Source organism: Corvus moneduloides, chromosome 4 (assembly GCF_009650955.1).
Source record: "Corvus moneduloides isolate bCorMon1 chromosome 4, bCorMon1.pri, whole genome shotgun sequence".
Taxonomy (NCBI): domain Eukaryota; kingdom Metazoa; phylum Chordata; class Aves; order Passeriformes; family Corvidae; genus Corvus; species Corvus moneduloides.
Window position 1 is genome coordinate 45,975,219 of NC_045479.1, and position 19,765 is coordinate 45,994,983.

At 39.9% G+C, this 19,765-nt stretch overlaps 1 protein-coding gene across 7 annotated transcripts in view; it reads right to left on the minus strand.

The window, feature by feature from the left end:
* PDZRN4 (PDZ domain containing ring finger 4) overlaps positions 1–19,765 on the minus strand; it is a 268,192-nt gene that overhangs the window by 35,781 nt on the left and 212,646 nt on the right. For all 7 annotated transcript variants that reach the window (XM_032106446.1, XM_032106448.1, XM_032106447.1 and 4 more), the window contains 2 exons: positions 6,862–7,115; positions 5,191–5,293 (listed from right to left, as the gene is read on the minus strand). In XM_032106446.1, the coding sequence (XP_031962337.1) occupies positions 5,191–5,293; positions 6,862–7,115 (357 nt within the window). The remainder of the gene's footprint in view (positions 1–5,190; positions 5,294–6,861; positions 7,116–19,765) is intronic.

Consider the following 19,765-nt stretch of genomic DNA (forward strand, 5'->3'; position numbering starts at 1 on the left):
TATCCTTAGCAACTTTTCACAGGTACTGGTCTTAAAACTGTCCCAATCTATCAGGACCAGCATTGGCATGCATTAAAACTAAAGTCATCAGACACAGGCAGGCTAACACAATGGCTGCCATTCTCCCTTTTTCACTCTGAAATGTTTCCCTCCTGCCATGGTGGACTCTTGATATAATTTCCCAGGCTCTTAAAAACTGAAGCAATCACTTATGCCTAAAAATGAAAACAATCAGAGCTGGAAAGTCTTTTAGGCAATTATTCTGGTTTCCTTTGTGCATCCCCATTGACTAACATCTGAACTTCCTCCAAAAACAACTCCTTCAATGTTGACAGCAAACTTAAGTCTAGTCTTCCTCATATATGCAACAACAGATAATGCAACCCACTGCTATTCCTTCTCAAGGATGTCTACTCTTGCTGTTTGGAAGAAGCATTCAGCTGGAAATGAGAATATTTTCCTATGTGAGATATATGAAATTTTAAAAGCTGTAATCCCCCAGCAGAGAACACTCACCTCCCATTTTGCTTTTGCTCAAAAGCTACCTCAGTACATACATGGTATGAAGGTCTCTGCCCTTGGATAAGGACCTGTTTGACTAAACACTACCAGCTTGTGCCTGCTTGTAACATCTCATTTTCTTGTCTCATTAGACTAAATACGTAGGACCAGACATCAGTGATACTTTCTTTTGACCAGTTTTGTCTTTACAACATCATTTGTTATTTTTCTTTTTCTACTGATTTTTCAACTGCCCCACCATTTAAATGACTCTGTACCTTTAATTTCTGTATTATTGTTAATGTTCCAAAACAAGTATACGAAGTTTCTCTCTCCTGCATAGTAGGTTCAGAAATTTTATTAAATAAGTGCACATCCATTAGCTTATTTGCTCTTCCCTAGCACCAGTATCCTCTATTCTTCTTACAAGGACAAATTTTAGAGCCACATTTAACATAGATTTACTGCGGACTGTGATGCTTTTAGTCCTTTCACCTCATTGGTACCAGCAAATGTGACGTATACTCTAAATGCACGTGATAAAACTCCAGCAGCACAAAACCACTCATAGCCAGACTGGGTGGGTTTGTCCTGAATGTCTTTGGCTCTCTTTCAGTAATGCTGGCTGCAAGTCCAACTGAGCACTTACAAATCAGTCCATTCCTGCTGCTTAAAAGTCCTCATGAGTATCTAGCTATGCAAGAATTACAAATCTTTTGATGCCTTTCTGCCGACACTGACTGACGCTGGCTCTGCCTTCATCTCAGTATCTACCAGCAATTCAGATTCTTTTTAGGACAACTTTTGCAGTAGCAACATAAGGATGCTCAAGGTGGCAACTGGCAATCCCCCAGCTTCATCATCTTCCCAGGCATTTGTTTAAGGTATGGTACTGTATGGAGCCTAATGAGCCTCCCTGGGAGTTCATCCTTCCAAGACAATTGGCTCATACTTGAGTTCATTGCGTTGCGACAATCTGAATGCAGCCCATTGGGCTTTTCTAGCTTACAATTGGAGTGAAAGAGTCTTATAAGTGTCTAATCCTACCACTGCAGGTATAAATCCATATCCCTAGTGCTGGCTATCATATGTGATCCTCCTCTTGGTCTCTTATGGTGCTAACTCAGGTACTTATACACTAGCACATATTTGTAAGCAAGAACCAGTGATCAGAGTTTTTCAGGGTATTCCCTTTCTTGGAAAACATTTTTGTTTCCAGCACCTCATTTGCTAGTCATCTTATTTCCTTACTTCCTAATTTGGCTGTGTATTTTTCATTTGAGTCTCAGAACTGATGCATTCTTCATTTACAAACCAATTCCAGGAAATAATGAGGTGTTGTCGTTCTAGTTCTTTTTTTGCTCACTATCTTGTTTCAATTCCTTTCTGAAACCTCCTGGTTTGATTTTTAATCCATTTAAAAATTTTTGTGTTTGCCATGGAGACCTGTGAGCTGCTTATCTGCATCTTTTTGTACAATGGGAAGGCTAATGCACATCTTGGAAACAGAACCATGCTCTTGACACCAGACAGGTTTTTTGCTGTGTGTGATTAGATGCAGTTCACACCAGAAAGTTGTTACAAGTTAAAAAACAATGACAAAATCAAGGAAAAGTGATAAAATCCTCCTTCTAAATAAAGCATAGTAATAACAATAAACCTCTTTCCCCTAAACACAGGACAAATCAATCAGTGTGAGATAGAGAACACTCTGTGGTTCTTCCATCCAGCCTGCAGACTGTGGGGTGGCATGAGCAGGGCTTCTGCACCCCCTCCTTGCTGCTTTCACCCTAACATGGTGGATATGATGCCTTAAAAATCTAGAAACAAAATGCCGCACTTTTGAGACAATACTAATGTAGGAAGTAATATAAAAGCTGGTCTTTAATTGGAGGCCTCCAGGGCCAAGTGTGGAAAAATGCCCACGTCACATAGGCTGAATACAGTTTTATAAGTTTAGCAAATTAGCATAATTGACAAGAATCCCCAATTAAAAACACAGGTGATGAGGTAATTCCCCCACTTGGTTTAACCTCCTCTGGAGCCCCCTTCTTCTTCTTGTTTATAGGAAAGTGTCTTGGGAGGGTAGCTCGTCCTTGGTTCCCAGAAGAAAGATTAGGATAGGGTCTTTGGAATTTGTTTTGTCTTTCTGTCTATCAGGGTAGGAAAAATGCTGGAGTTAGCTAGGAACTATGTAACTTTACAGTAACAGTCTACAGAGCTACAAATATCTGAAGAATATATGAAAGGAAAAATCATCTTGGCATCAGATGGACAGTGATGATTTTTGTTCATTTTTTGTCACTTTTTGTCTTCCCAAGCACTCGAGCATTTTTTTCCTTCCCTGTTGCTGCTGCCACAGTGGAGGAACTTGTGGTGCTATGCTGGAAATTAGATCAGGCAGCAACACTTCTAAAATTCTATTAAAAACAAAAAGAAAAGATTAGTTCTCCCATCTGTTTCACAGTAAGTAATTCTGGCACAACTGAGGGGCCAGAGTACATCAGGGCAAGTCCCTCCGTAGAGGAACTCTGTGGCCACAGCAGGGTACACCTAAGGTACTACTGCTGTAGAGTCCATGACAGCATTGGACCATAGCCTCTACTCCACCCACTGTCCTGCTGCTTCTCCCCAGGACTGGCAACAGAAGCTGGGAAGTCCCTTTTGACTCTGAGACTTTTTTTGGGGATGGAGATATACAGCTCTGAGGACAATGCTCTCAGTTTTTCCAGATCCCTAGTTGTGTCAAGGGAGCTTAATAATGTCTTACAAAGACCTGAAATAGCAGATAATACAACCAATGAGTAACCTAAACCATAATATTACCATATGGGTTTAAACTTTGGGAATGTCTTTCATGTCTAGATCTCTGCTAATTAAAGGCTATGGGATGTTCTTGTTCCTCCTACAAAACTTTCATATTTAGTGGAAACCATTCTTCTCAAAGGAGTCTAGAGAGTTTCTTTCCTATTTAACTTTCACATGAAACACTTTATTTCAGTCACTCAGTGAATATGCCTTGGGCAACTGAATCACAGCAGACAGCAAATTAATGACGATGATGTTGTGATTAGCAGAGATTACAGGCAACTGAGAACCTGCCCAAACATTTGCTGTTGTCACAATAGCTATGCAGGCCTTTATTAGGGATTAATAATGGCCACAAAGAGGACTTGATTCCACCAGGTAGATCCTTTAAAAATTATCACTGATATTCTTAATAAATGGTAAAAATTATTTCTATTTTACCATTTAAAAAAAATTCTTTCTAGATGCTTACATTACTAATTAATTTAAATATTACCAGACAAAGTAGTTTCTATCACATTTCAGAAACAAGTATCATGAACAAACACACTTGACAGAGAAATTTAATATTATATTACACAGGGGGAGTCAAAATAGAACTTAAGGTCTAGGACTCTTATGCTGTGAGATACCACACCAAAACCCAACTGGGAAGAAATAATCATTTCACTTATCCCTAGCAATGATTTTTTGAGGAGTTCAAATAGAAGTTTGCTTGTTCTGATGAGATTCACTAAGTAGATGTTATTTGATTTTTCTGCTTCCAGGGGGAAGGACTTCATATTCCCCAGGCTGCTAGAAGAACAATGGGCTGAACTTGCAGTTGAGCGTCCTAGATGCTAAAGATACAATAAAAGTGAACTCACTGCATATTTGCCAAAGCTTTCCCCTTTCATTTAATTTCCAAATGTCATCCACTTATATGAAACCTTTGAAAAGGTTTCTTAAGGTAGAGCAAACAGGAGGAAAGGATGTTTTTAATCTTGTATTAAAGATTTTTAATTATTTATAATCATTCTTATTTAAAATACAGTTACTTGAACTTATGAAAAGACTCAGCACTGTTTAATAATAAAAAGAGCCATCTGCTTCTTATGCCTGTCCCTATAAATATTTTGTTACTAGATGACAGTGGAAAACATGAAAAGCTAATGACTGACTGACAAGTAGACTATTAAGATATTGAAATGAAAATCTAATGACTATCAACATCACTAATCACACGTTATCATTTTGGGAAGCTTCACATAATGATTTTCCAGTGACTCAGAAACACATCCACCCTTGTCACCAGAGAGTGAAATACATTAGCAGCAAAGGGAGATTTGTGGTACAGAGCACAATTTCTTATAATTGCAATACAAATATCAGAGAGCAAGTAATAAAAACTATATTCATTTTCCAGTTTGAAGCGTGATCTTACAAACACTTAAGCACATACCCAAATATCTAGAAGACTGATTTCTAAGGCTTGAAATACAAGGACAATTGATTCTTAAAATTAGAGGCAGGAGGGGGAAAGCAATTAAGCTTCCAGTAACCACTTTTAATTGTGGAAAGGCCTGCTTTAAATTGTTAAATCTACTAAAGAGAAGCATCTGAGTTGCAGTCTCCAATGTACAAAGACAGAACACGTTTAACAAGCTTCCTAGACTAGTATGTAGTCACCCACTGCAGAATTCTGCTTTCATATTTCACATCTTTAGCCTAACCCTAGTAAATCCTGTGACATTGCACAGGTATAACACAAAACAGGCTTTTGTGATGATTTTTAAGAAGTATTCCCCACTATTCTTTTTCTCAGAGGAGCCTGCTATCAGCTGTGTAAATGCCATATCTGTAATAACAGAAAGAGAGGCTGAAGTATGCCCATGATCTTACCTCATACTCAAAGTCCTCTGCTCTATCTGCGTCAGCAGGCAGGCTGGAAAGATACTCATTACCTTCATAAAATTCATGCTCCACTGGATGAAGAGAATGGCAGCTATGTGGAACAAAGCAGTACAACAACAGTAGATGAGACAATAGGGTTTTCTTAAATTAAAAGGTGATAAGCCCACCTCACCCCCCCACCCTCAAACCCCCCACGCCCCCTGCCAACCCAGCCCCACTTTGTAGTTTTCATCTAAGGAGTGCTACTCTGAATGGCCTGACAGCTTGAAAGGAACTGTATCAAGAAGCAGCACAGGCTGTTTTCTTTGCAAAAGCTTATGCTCTGGCTGAGTTCATTCTGCTGGTTTCATCTTTTGTCAGATTTACACAGGGTGATTTCTTAAAAGGGTCTGGTTTGGGCAAAACTGCTTCATTTTAACACTTTTTGATTCCTTACTCATAAAGGTACCTAATTCCAGATTCAGGTGCTGTGCCATGGCTGAGGGCAACTCACTAATTATCTGGTCATAGTCTTGAACATCCAAAATCTACAGGCCATATCAGGCTCACAAACTGTGCAAGAATTTGCATAAAATAACTTGCATTATCCTTTGTTAAAGTGGTAACAGGGTGGTCAAGTGAACTTGAGCAACTGCACAGTTACAAATGTCAGTAAACTGTACTGTTAAATGGGATTGGAACACAAAGAATGAGGTCTTTGCAACAGCTTTAGATGCAAAGCTGGATCCCAACCATGAAGCACCCAATGCAGATCTATCTTAGCAGAGGTTGAAAACTCTTCCCCATGCTGAGGGCAGGGGAACTTCAATCATATTAGCCCGCAGTTTAGAAATACCCAGTAAAAACTCAGAAATACAGGTATGCTGTTCCTTGTAGTGCTGCAGTCAGTGGTAAGCCCAATCCATCTAACCTAGAACTTCTAAAAATGGACCTACATAAAATTCAAAAGTGGCATGTTCTGCATTAGCATCAATTCTGCAGAGATGCACACCATGCCAGCAAATCAGCGGAAAAGCTCTAGGGCTATCACAGTTTAGCAAGCTGCAGAGGGTCTGTAGGGTCACCTGAGGTCACCCACTGCATGATGTTATTTTTGAGGCGGAGTCAAAAGAGGAAGAACCCTACACCCTACTTATGTATAAGCACCACCTGCTGAGGTTTGCATCCGATTCAGTTCCAAAGAGGGACAATTTAATTAATATACTTTGTCATATGAAAAATGAAATGGTACTTTCTGATCTCTATATTTTTGCAATTGTTTTGCTTTTGATAAGGGAGCCCTTATATTAAATCACTTGTTTCCTTGATTTTTTGGTGAGAAATTTGGAAGAACAGAAAACAAGACAAGCTCTTTCTAGGTCTGAAGAAGCCTTTTTTGTACTTTGGAATACAGAAGTGTTTTTCTTCTTGACTAGGACTTAGCTTTGAATGAACAGACATGTGAACACAAAGTAAACATGCCTGAGATTCCTTCCTGTAGCCCTAATTTACAAGCAGAGTTTAGGAAAGCTGCCATTGAAGCCTGAATGGGATAGTGGTTATCAACAACATTTATTATTTATTTAAAGTGTTCCTGAGACTTTTTCAGGAGAAGGCTAGAAGACCATCACTGCAATGCCTCAATCCCACAGGTAAACCGCAGAAAAAGATAAACCACACCTATCTGAAAGTAGAAAAGGGCAGATATCAGGAACTGGTGGTGTGGAAGGCCTTAGTTTGGCCAGAGCCATAATGTGCTCAAAAGTGATGTCAGTCTGAGTGCTGGCATCCATAAGCCGAACATCCTGAGAGCTACTGTGAGCTTTGGTAGCTGGGGCTCTTCGTAAAACCTGAACTACAATGGGCTCCTTGGCATTGCGGAAAGCTTCCACTGCTTCTTCATGAGTGGCCTTGGACAGGTCCTTCCCATTGACCTAGAGAAAAGAGAAGAATATGGCAAAGGTTAGAGAAAAGGCAGCATAAAAACATGGGTGTAAGATACAGGGGGATGAATTATTTGTGCACTACATCAAGCCATCTGATGACATTGATGATCTTATTTTGGTATCCATGCAAGAGAGAATATATAGCTGGGAGCAGAAATAAGTTCTTTAATCTTTGCCAGAAATTATAAATGGTTTGAACTCTTCCATAACTGTTCCACCCAATGAAATCCAAACACAGCAAAGAAACTACAATATTTAGAAAGTAATTTAAAATTATTTCTCTTATCCTGTTTTATTAACTTTGTAAAATACAACTAAAATAGGAGAGGTGCCTTTAATTTTGAATTTCAGCATTTTCTGTGGCATGCAATTGCTTTAAAGGATTTCTGGCTAGCATTGTTACTAATGCAGATGTCAATAGACACGTCTCTGATGTCTAAAAAGAAACAAGGACAATTTTCGATGTTTTGTCACTTATCTGCTATGGCTATTATACAACCATTAAGACTGAAGATAGGAAGATTTGACTAGCACAGTCAGCTGCTGCTCTTTCAAGGAAAGAGAACTCAATAAATAATTTGCTATGAACAGACAAATAATCAACCAGAGAAAATTACATTGCAAATGCAGCATAGCTTGGCAAAACTAAAAGACTGTGCCAAGATTTCTCTCTGCTACAGGCAAAGCAGCAAATTTTTCCTGGTCTAGATGAGGCCTTAGGGTATTAAAAAATGTAACCTCAAGGTTGGATTATGCTAAATTTATACTAATTCAGGTGTTTGGGGCAAGATTTGCAAGCATCAGCCCACTACAAAATGTGAAGGCTAATTGGTCAATGGCAGTCAGTATCTAAGCCCTTGAACACAGGGTTGTTCATCCTTACACAGAAAATACTATTCCACCTTCTCCAGAGCACTGCTGACTGCTACACAGGACCTAACTGTTGTGAGCTACTGTGAAAATGAGATGATCCTGTGCTGGGGTAGAAAGATAGGGTTTTCTAGTAAGAAATATGACTATCTGAAGGTACCAAACCTGATTAAAATTTATATTCCTGGGAAAACTTCTACACGGGTGGCAAATCAGAAATAGCATTCTGCTGCAAGGTCATGCTCAAATTTTCTTTGTTGTATAGACAATGAGACATAAAACTTCATAAGCCTTAATGAACTAAGTCTAAACCCGTCCCAGAAATGGGACAGACCTCATAACTGACTTTACCCCAGTGTTTGCAAACACTGGTTGAAATGAAAATTTCTTTGCCACATCACTCCTTCGTTCAAGAAATTCTTGGAAATTTCTAGTCAAAAAGGAAGAAGGCAAACAAAAACAATGTCAGCAAACTCAAAAGAGCCTCAGTAACTCCGTAGCCTTCAGTAATATTTTGAAGCTACTTGTGCAGCCATAGTCCTGTCATATTTATGTGCATGGCTAGGATACTGCTGACCATTAATTTAATGTATATATCAACTCAATACATTTCCAGAGTATGTGCTCAAGTACAAAGTAGCATCATCTTTTTCCTCTGACTTAACTTCCAAAGAATCAGCACTTTCATGCCCACGTCACTCACGAGGACATGCAAAATAACCACACTGTAATGTAGCCACCAATGCAAGCGTCAGCTGATCTTTCTAGCTAGCCCTGATGCTGGATGCAGTGATGAGAAGCCTACAAATTTTGAACACATTTCTATACATATAAAAGCTCAAACTCCTTGTGCTGAATGCCTGGGACACCCAAAAGTACCACACCACTGCAGCCTAGACTGTGACCAGGTAATTCAAAAGGCAGCTAGCTTGGTCATCTAAGTTCAATGCATATCTATCGTCTGTCTGATAACCGAAGCCAAAAATATTAAGATTTAATGTTATAATTTTATCATTTAAATTATCATCCATAAAATTATAACCTAATTATAATCTAATTTACATGGAAAAAATATCAGCGGTATCTAAGACGAAGAGCCAGAGCAGTCAAAGAACAAATTATAAGAAAACCAAAGAAATTTCCCCAAGGAGAGAGCTTCTGCAAACCCTCTCTTGATAACACAAGTCACACTGCCAGGGTGCTCAGATTCAGCCCCATCTAATGGAGGCAATTAGAGATAAAGCTTCAAGCCTAGGTCTTCTAGCCACTCTTCAATTCCAGTCTCTGCTTCAGTCTTGTTTCAAACTCAGATCCTATCAAGGACACAATTTCTCAGTTTCTGTGATTTTTGTAACAAGAGTGTCCTAAAGGCTGTCTGAGGCACTCTCATTTCTAAGGCCCTACGAACAGAAAAATTACTTTCATGACTCCCCAGTCCCTTTCAATACTTCTTAAGCTTCAGATAACTATATGGTGTTTCTCCTAAAAGTAAATGCTTGGGAATAAATACCTCATAGCAATGTATCAATTTTTTCCTCTGTTCAAGTATAAAACACACAATCCTTCTGTATCCCAGCTGAACCACATGGATTTTGGCACAAGATAACCATTTTATTACAGATCCACATCAGCAAATCTAAAAGATGTTTGGGTAGCATACAAACCCCATTTTTTTTGAAAACCAGAAGCTCTGTCTATTCACATCAGTGAATGCTTATAACTTATTCTGAAGAAATAGACATAAATTCACAATAATGCCATTTACATGCAAATTTTATTTCTAAAGGATAATAATATTTTAAAATCACATGAATGTGAAAAATCACAAAAGATACACATTTTCATTTATCCTGGGAACCTATGGCTGACCTCTATTTTCATTTAAAAGCTTATTTAATTTGATGACTTTAAACACATTCTCTCCTTTATTTGGTTTCTTATGAAATACAAGCACATTGGACCCAATACTTGTTTAAATTGTCACTTGAAGTTCATCAACACACTTTGTCTATCTGCATAAAGGTCACCTAATTTACAAATGCCTCCTTTCTCAGAAGAAAATCTATAGCTGAATTACTCTATGCTGGCAGCTGTCCTGCCCACTTGGGGCTGAGAAGAGAGATTTTTTAAAAAAACTTAGAGCCAGTACTACAAATGGGGTTGGAAACTCCGTGCAGGTTTCTTTAAGGATTTTCTTCCCCCTGCATTATCCCCCAACTTAACACTCACATATAGTTACCCTGAGAGTCGAAGACAGCTGAGCACTTATTTATAGCAAGCCATTTACAGGTTCTTAGTGGATGATTAAATAAATTCCTTTCCTGGTAAGGTTACTTTCAGTGGAATCCAGGGTACTATTTTAATCGGATAGAGAAATCAGTCACTTCTAACAGTCAACACAAAGACAAGGGAATACATTTGTTGTAGCAGATGGGCTAATTAATCCACAAGCAAGTTGTGAATGCTAAGTAAAGAATATATCTTTTCTTATGTAAACCATCCTCCTGCCCTCTTTGATTAAGCTTTTGTTTAATGAATGCTCTCTCCCTAGTCCAGGCTATTGGACACAGTGCAAAGTCTGGGCCACTTGTCAACATCTCCCCCAGAGTGACTAGTGGCCACTGCCTGGATCCCTGCCATCCCCTTTGGATTCTTGCTCTAAACCCAGACACATGCAAAACTTCATCAGCATCAGAAGATAAACAAGGAAATGGGCTTTGTCTTCCATGCAAACATCAACTGACATGGGCCAACTGCCACTTCTGATGCCAGCACCAGTGCACACAGGCTTATTCCCACTCAGAGCTGGACAGCAGAGAAGTAAGGACAGGACTAAATAACAAAACAGTGACTATGAAAAATGTAGACAAATGGTTGTTAGGTTATTCTCATGTTCTGAGTTCTAAAAAAAAAGGTGAAGAAAAATCAGACCTTTGATGAAGACTGCTTCCAGGATTTAAGTGCCTGCGACTGAAAATTTAAACTGCCTTGTCTGTCTTCTAACTCTTTTCTGTTTTTGATCATTTAATGCTGGCCATAATTTTTGAAACAAAAGAGCCAGAAATGTTGATATGTTTCCTATAGTCTTTACTTTTCCCATATTAAGAAAAAAAGGAAAAAAGGAAAATAGTGCAAAAAAAAAAGAAAAAAGGGGAAAAGTATGTATAGTCATGTGAATGCAATCATCACAAAAGGTGTTGCATTAGCAGCTCATGAGATAACCTCCTACCCTCAGCAAATATCTGGCATCTGCAAGTTTAAATTTAAGATCAGCTCTGCTGAAGTAAAATCCTTTGAGACGCTTAATTTATTCAGTAAAGGCAATGGGAAGAATAACTGAAGTGTTCTGCAACAGCAGAGGTGTCTAGACACATAGCTTTCCTAGCGAAATGACAGAGATGCTGTCTGACATGATGATGGAGTTCACACAAGGCTCACTGTCCTAGGAGATTTCAATACCCATGCAGAAGATGCCCCTGACCTGACAGGTGCTAAATCTGCTCTCATCACAGCAGTCTCTTCACCTTCAATCTCTCACCCTAAACACACCCAGGCTACCATTCCCTGGGTGCATCCTTGGACAGCAGAGTGGCACAAAGATCAAACACTGTCCTTAAGTTTGACCAGTCCTTCTTTAAGACAGGAATTTGAGCCCTTCCTAACTTCACGCAACAGAGCAGAAAGAACAAAAACATACCGCCTTCCTACCAGACTTACAGCTTTTGGCATATAGAGACTTTAGAAAACTTCCACTGCTGAGGTCCAACAGCTGTGAGGCACATGTGAGCTCCCACTGACACACATGCCAGAGAGGACACCGTGAGTCTTTGCTAACACGAATGCGATAGTTCATCTACAGAAGGGGCATTTGACACACAGACATTTTAGGTTACAGTTTAGTACTAAGCTGCATTTCCTCAGCAAGTTAATCTGAAAGCTAGCAAATTCAGCCATTATCCAACACCACTATCTCAGTCAGGGTTCACACAAATTCAGTAAAGGGACAGCTTTTATTATGCGGGTTAATGACACTTCCTCTTCCCTGGCCAGATGAGTTAAGTGACTCTTGCTTCAATTTGATCCTTTGCTGGCCTGACTGTGAAATCTTGTCATCCCTCCTAAAAGCTATACAAGCTGCTGAACATGCAGGCTCTGGGTGCTTCCCTCAAGCTAAACCACAGGCTCACAACAAGAATTACATCTCTATTACCTGGAGAGCTGAGGTTTGTGCTGTTTGATAGCTGGTTTGTGTAGTTGGTTCAACAATACTGGGTAGGCCGAGGCAACGCCCAGTACTGCAGCCTTCTGTGTATCTCCGTGTATAACCAGCACACCACTTCTATTTCCCAGTATTTAGCAGAAATCTACTGTGGCTGAAAAGCCTATGGGCAAGACTTTATCTAAGCAAGACAAAATAAATGCTACAGAAACTGGAAAAGTATAAAAATATACCTATTTCCACTCTACAAAATTTCCTCTCAGAGGGAGGCAACCCAGTGACTTCTTGGCAATTTTGATCATTTAAACAGCAGTTGTCAGAAGAAAAGCACCCTCCTTTCAAGTGACCTCAAGATGATGCTTCATTTTGTTGGAGTCGTTCACTGAAAAAACTGTATCTGTGGCAGGTCTGAAAACTACAGCTTCTCTCTACGAAGGACATGACACATTCCCAAAAGACCCTGGCACAGACCTGGACACTGCCTGGAAGTATTGCCTAACAAGCTATCCTAGCGAATTCAAAAGGTTTTTAAACTGGAATGGAAAAAATGTCCCAGGTAGATGTACAGGGAATGGACAAATAGTTCTCATCACATCTGCAGTTACAGCAAACTAGAGAGCAAGATAACCAATATGGATGTGCTTGTACAGCTTTGGTTCTCCAACAAATAGAAACTCAATATCTTTCTTCTCCATGATTTTGTCTTCTCTACCCAGTCATCTCTAAATAAAACAAAACCACTGGTAGAAGCATCTCCCAAAATTCTGTGTGCAGAATCATGTTCCATGTTTTGGAAAAACACTTAAGTCTGTTTTAAGCAAAGCAATCACTGAAGATCCCTCCCACCTTCAGGAGGAGGTTTAGGGTTTTAAATCCCAAATGTATTGACTACCTAATTGCATTTATGGTACTGAGTAAAGGAAATGGATTGTGTTTTAGATGCATGCCTATAGCCTGCTTCCAGCTGGCTGTGTGAGGTACAGTGATCATTCACTAGAAATGCCTGTGAGCATTTCAATCAACACTGTACGGGACATTTCCATACCTAAAGACTCTTTGTAGATCTGGACCCTCACCTTGGGACATCTCTTAAAAAAAACACTTGGTTGCTACAATTCACATCTCCAGGATAACTATCACTGTTCCAACAAGTTTTAAATCATTACTGAGTTAGCAGCTTTGATTTGTAACCAAAATGCAAGCTTCATTTCTGCACTTCATAACATGAGGCTTGGCAGTCGGTGTAACTGGAGAATATTTCCTCCAGCTCATCACTGTGTTTTAGAGCAATGCACATCTCACAAAGATCTTTTCAAGTTTTTTAGTTCTGATGTCCAACATCAGAACAGCTCAGAATTCAGCTCAGAAAGTACAGCAACAGCTCAGAAAATACTCACCTAAGTTTTGAAAGAGAGAATATACTATTATCTGCAATTCTCTTGGTTTGTGTTATCTGCATTTGTCTTCTGAGTGAAATGAAATCACCAAATTAAATGCAAGAATTACTGCATTAGTTTCAGAGTGAGCTGCCTGGAGACAACTGCTGGTAGACATAGTTGTCTTTTTCCAACTCCCTCAGTCTGTCCTGTAGACCTGTGACTATTTGCAATCAACATCTTTCTTGCATCCTCTTCCAGCTTGTAGTCCCAGCCTCATTCCTCCTTCCCTTGCTTTGCCACCTCTGTTCTCTCTCTTAAGCTGTCGGCTCTTCTCACTCTGCCCTTGTCCTTCAGTGCAGGCCCTTCTTTACTCCCTAGGACTCTCATGCTGATTCCAGAACCTTCCATCTTTCCTTTCCTGAACTCTTCTCTACAAAGACCTCCCACTGCCCTCTCACTGAACCAGTCCCCTCCCCACAGGCTGGGAACGCTGGCACTTGTCATCCTCCCAGGGTGACAGCTGGAGAGCTGAACACGCATGAGGCCTGCCTTCACCAGCACCTCCTGGTACCAACACGAATGCTCAGCTAACCCAGATGGTAATGTTGCAAGGCTGGGGTGTATTTACTATGCAAATTGCTTTTAATATTGACAAACAGTTTTTCTGATGATATTAAGATTCTGCCTGAGGGCAATAAAGACTAAACTAGCTGTGGCATGCATAAAATACGTTGTGTTACATCTTGATATAATTAGAACATCATTTATTACATTAATCATTACAAACTTTTTCTCTTTGGGGATAGGACATTAAATAAATCTCTCATGAGATCTACCACATACAGTAATCCTTTGATGGTGGGGAAAAATACCGTCAAAGGCCAGTGTGTGCTCAGAACAACCACCTTTTATCTCTAAGCCTTTGCACTGAATGCTGTAGTCTCCTGTGAACTTCATGGTGTCTCTGCTCTACCACAAGCTCACTCTCCAATTTCTTTTACAGGAGGTGTATGTACTTTTCTCAGAGAAGAGGCTCTTCAGAAGGTAATTGCCATTAAAGTTTTAGGAGATCAAATTAATTACATTCTTTAATCATCTGCAGTTTCCAAAGAGTAATGGAAGAGGCTGAATGGCAGATTTTAGGACTCTAAATAACGTATAGTCACTTTTTTCCTTTCCAGGGAGTCATACTCTATGTTTCACTAACAGAAAAGTTTCACTTCTAAAAAAACCCCACTCTTCCATGAACTCGGTCACGGCTGACATCGCCACATGAATGTTACACTTATCACTGTCATAACAATTCATCCACATACAGACATTCCTGGTCTCCTCTGAACTGAGTAGTTTAAAAAGATAGATGGCTGCCTTCTGGCTAATTGTGGGAGTTCTTTCATTACTATAAAAAGACTTATTATATCTCAAGTGACTTTATAAGCAGTGAATAATGAGACTTAAAGTCTTTGGAAAAGAGTTCACTGATCAAATGCTGGGATAACTTATGGGCACAGTGACCTTTTCCTCAGTAAGATACTCCAAACTGCTGCTGTTGGCTCATTATTAAAATTCCCCATTTAAGGCATGCAGTTAAGCACAAGACAGACTTTATTTTTTTATTTTTAAATTCAATTTAAGGTAGCACAGCAAGACCTATATCTCTCCCAGCGTGGAGTACTAACTCCTGGCCGCTCCAGCTGTGCAGGAGCAGGACAGATGGCTGTGGAAGTGCAGGCAGCTGGCTGGGTCTCACCATCCTGCTTCTGACAGCACTGCTGGCACCAGGAGCCTGCATCCCCTGTGCCACAATGCTCCTCACCCCAGCAAGGGAGCTTCTTTCTGCCAGCATGTCCACCAGCAAGCACCAGTACACTGGGCTGGTTCCTATGATGCTGCAGAGAAGAGCAGCCGACAGCACATTGCCTCCAGCCTGTCTGGTAAGCTGAGTTTGGCCCTGGCCAGGAGGGTGCTCCATGTGCCAGCATTTCACACTGCAGAGCTGTAGAGACATTAAATCCAACATCAGCGCACTGAGCCAGGTGTCGACTCTGGCTGATGCCCTGGTCAGTTCCTGGGTTCTGCCACACATCTAGCACAACCCAGTGTCCTGCTGGGGTGCCACACACACGAAGTGCTAAGGTTAGAGTGATCCCTAAATACACCTGTGCTTGTTTTTTCAATGAATGTACAACAGACTGGCTCTGCTTTAATATGTATTTCTTACTGTGCATCTGTTTTAATTTCATCTTGAAGGAATAGAAAAGGGTCCTCCTCTTTGGAAGCAAAACTTGGAGGGTCTCTTTCATTACTTTTCCATTCTTCTCTCATGCTGCCTTGAAACTAATTTGACACTGTTGTTCTCTGTTGATTTTCATGGCTTTACTCCAGAATAAGCATATTGGCAAATTTTTTTTGGCATAATAATACTTTCAAAAATTAATTCCAGTGTTTTACAGGACTAAATATTTAAAAAATACTTTTGACAAGCTCACATGTATTTAGATTTTCTCAGTCATACAGACTGACAATATAATAGATGCATTAACTTCATCCTGCCTCTGGAACATGGCAACTTCCTTGATCTCTTTTTCAAAGAAGAAGAAAATGAATTCAGAGGAACCACTCATTTGATAAAACAATGCAAGTAATGGGGCCTTACCTGCCATTCAAAAGTTCATCAGATGCTTTTGTACCAGAAAGTTCCCTGTAGCTTTTAGGAAAGCTTAGCAACAATTTTTATTGAACATCAAGAGAGCAGCTGTAAACTTGTAGTTACACACAAGGAACACAAAAGAAACTACATGTAGAGGCATAGAAAAGAAATTTGATGAAACATAATTGTGACTGTTTCATCCCTTTTGTTTCTCTCTCTCCCACTTTGATCCTCTTTTAAAGACTACTTATTCATGTAGGATTACTTCAGTTTTCTACTGAGTGATGCTTGCTGCACTGACACAGAAATATTTTAAGTCGCTTTTTCTAAACTTTATTTGCCACATTCCTTCTTAGCAGAAAAAATGGTAAAGGATGTGAATATTAGTACCTGCTTAATTCTCTTATTTATACAGCACAGTGACTGTGTATATATCTTCTGTACTAAGAGCTGCATCTCCTTTCTGGCTAAAAATCAATTACAGCTGCTATTTCTGCCCCTGTGTTTCCAGCTCTATTCTTCCTTCCTCTCCCCCTACCTCTGCCTTCCTTCACTACTTCCTTCCTGTGTTTTATTCCAGTTGCCTCTTTGGCTTCCTTCCCATATCTTTCACTTGCTGCTTTGACTCCCTTTATCTTCTTGGATTTGGTCTCTGCAATGTTAGAAGCAGCAGCAACCACTCCTGTATGGCTTTAGCATTTAACACCTGCAAAGGGAGTCTCTCTCTGAATGAGGTCTACACAGGAAGTCCCTCCATACAGGCTTTAGGAGAGAATGAAGCAGCTGACTCATTTCTCCAATGGACTCTCAAAAAATCAGCAAAGGGCAATTTCTGAGGAAGATCATGCAATGCTCATCAGTTTCCTTTTCCCAGGCAATTCCAGGTGTATTGCAAGGCTATCAGAGCTGCTGTTCCAGCTCTCCAAGGCATGTCAAGGCTGTTAAGGCTCAAATGGCTGAAAAATACATCAGTGAGCTTACACACTGCTGGTAGCCAAGGCTGTGCTGTTGACTGGTCACAGAATACGTTGCACCATTGCCTTGCAATACCACAAATTTCACTGAAATACAAACAGATTTTGAAGAATCTCTTGTGTTAACTCTTCAGGAAAAAATCTCGCCTTTGGATACATGTGGGCAGTTTTTGCAGCTTTCAATTGCCATGCACCAACATCAGATGGTGCAGTTTAGCATACAGAGCAGAAAAGACCTTTAGTTATCAGGAACAGAGTAATTCTTTCTGCTCAGAAAAACAGAATTTTACTCTGAGAAGAAATTATCAGACAGGCTTTTGATTATCTTAAAAGTAGCATGAACAACTTAATTAAAACACTGAAAAGAATATTGCAATCCACACTTTATACCTATTATACTTATGTATTTGGAAAAAAATGCCTAGGCAAGGACTGTCTTTTTGGTTGCATAGTATCAAGCATGATGGAGCCCCAAAGTAAGTAGGGCCTGCTAGATATTGCTGTAATAAAAATAATGATTATACATCTGTGCTGAGAATTTAGACAATGAATTATAAGGGGACATGAATTAAAATAGACGTGCTTTAAAATAAACTTTATGGCCTAGACAATGAAAATACTTTAACCATGGCACACTGGGGGATATCAAGACAAGGGCAATGTTGTCTTTGTTTTGTCTCAGGAAGAAAGTCCTTCGAAAAATGAGGCTTTCTTTTTCAATTTATATGACATTTCATAACATAAAAAGATTGGTACCAGTGAAAGAAGAAATAAGGCCCCTTATTTTTTACATTATATATCAGAAAAGAAGTGTTAGGTACACATGAATTCCTGATGGCAATATACAGATTATATACACAGGATTATTTTATAAAGGGAGATGTAAATTCTATATGTACTTATAATGAAATGATTAAGAGTAGACTATATAGAAAAGCTTTTCATAAGTTATAAAAATAGCACAGTGTTTGTGAAAACAAAGTTCCTGAACAAATGAAGACATTTCACCAAAATCAACAACACTGAAATGCTTCTCAGCTGAACTTCTTAACTAAACCTCACAGATTTTAAGATGTCTTATTTGTCATCTTACCATGACCCCTGCACTGAAGTGTTTATTCACACTAACTTCAGCAACTTTCATCAGCAGGAGGCAAGAAACTGTGGTAAAATATAAAATATCTACGCCGTGCACAAGGATAGACCATAGAGGAGTGGTTGACAAGCAGTCCAGCAGAAGGGGATTTGAGCATGTTGGCTGACAGCTGGCTCACTGTGAGTCAGCACTGTGCCAAGAGGGCAAACCCCATCCTGGGGTGCATCAAACACAGCATCACCAGCCTCTCAAGGAAGGTGATTATCCTGCTGTATTCAGAGCTGGTGCAGCCTCACCTGGGGTACATGTGTGCAGTTCAGGGCCCCGCTGTTTGAAAAGGATGTGAAGGTACTTGCATGCGTTGCAGAATGGCAACAATGCTGGTGAAAGTGCCGGGAGAAATGTCCTGTGAGAAGCAGTCTAGTACTCTGTGTTTGTCTAGTTTGGAGAAAAGAAGGATGAGGGCCAACCTCATTGCTCTGTACAGCTTCCTGAGAAGGGGAAGGAGAGAGGGCAGTGTTGATCTCCCACGTGTGCAGTCACAGGGCACAGGGCAATTGTGCAAAGCTGCACCAGGGGAGGTTTCTTTACTGAGATGGTGGTCAGACACTGGAACAGGCTTTCTAAAGAGGTGGCCCATGCCCCGCTCCTGTCACCATTTAGGAGGCATTTGAGCAATGCCCTTAACAACATGCTTAAATTTTTGGTCAGCTCTGAAGTGGTCAGGCAGTTGGACTAGATGATCATAGCAGTTCCCTTCCAACTGTAAATACTGTATTCTATTCTAGTCTATTTTCACAGAAACCAAAATATGATGTTGCAACATCACAGCTTGCAAAGTTTTTGTTTGTTTTTAAATAGAAGGTGGGCAGGGAGCAGCAGCATAAGCTTGCAACTAGACCGATAAATTGTAGTGAAGTGCAAATTTCAACTAAGTCCTGTGTGTTCTAACAGCTCAGATGTACCTGGATTCAAATGCTTCTTCTTGGCTTACTTGTTGAAAAGGTTATGTTTTAGAATGGCTCTGTTGAAGGAAAGTGTATTTTTCCCCTTGAATTTAAAGTCAAGTGGGCTCCTATTTCAAAACCCACATCATGTAGGATTTGAGAGTAGCTTTCTTGTTACTGCTGATAGATATATACTTTAAGAAAGCCGTGTTCCTTTAAACTTTCATGGTAAGGTGGCTTTACAAGCTAGTAAAGTAAATGTCACAGCATAAAATTATTGGTGAAAAGAACTGCATCTGAAAAGCAAAGACTTCCAATAAACTGAGAAATGTCTGAAGCCAGCTCAAAATGGCAGGGCAAAATTTAAACAAATCTTCCCCACCCAAGGAGAGGCAGACAGGCATAAATCATTCCCAGCAATCAATTCTGCTATTTGAATTTATCCTGACACTTGTTGGGCTCGGTTGCTGATGTGGAACCATGGCAAAAAGGCCAGGCCACCA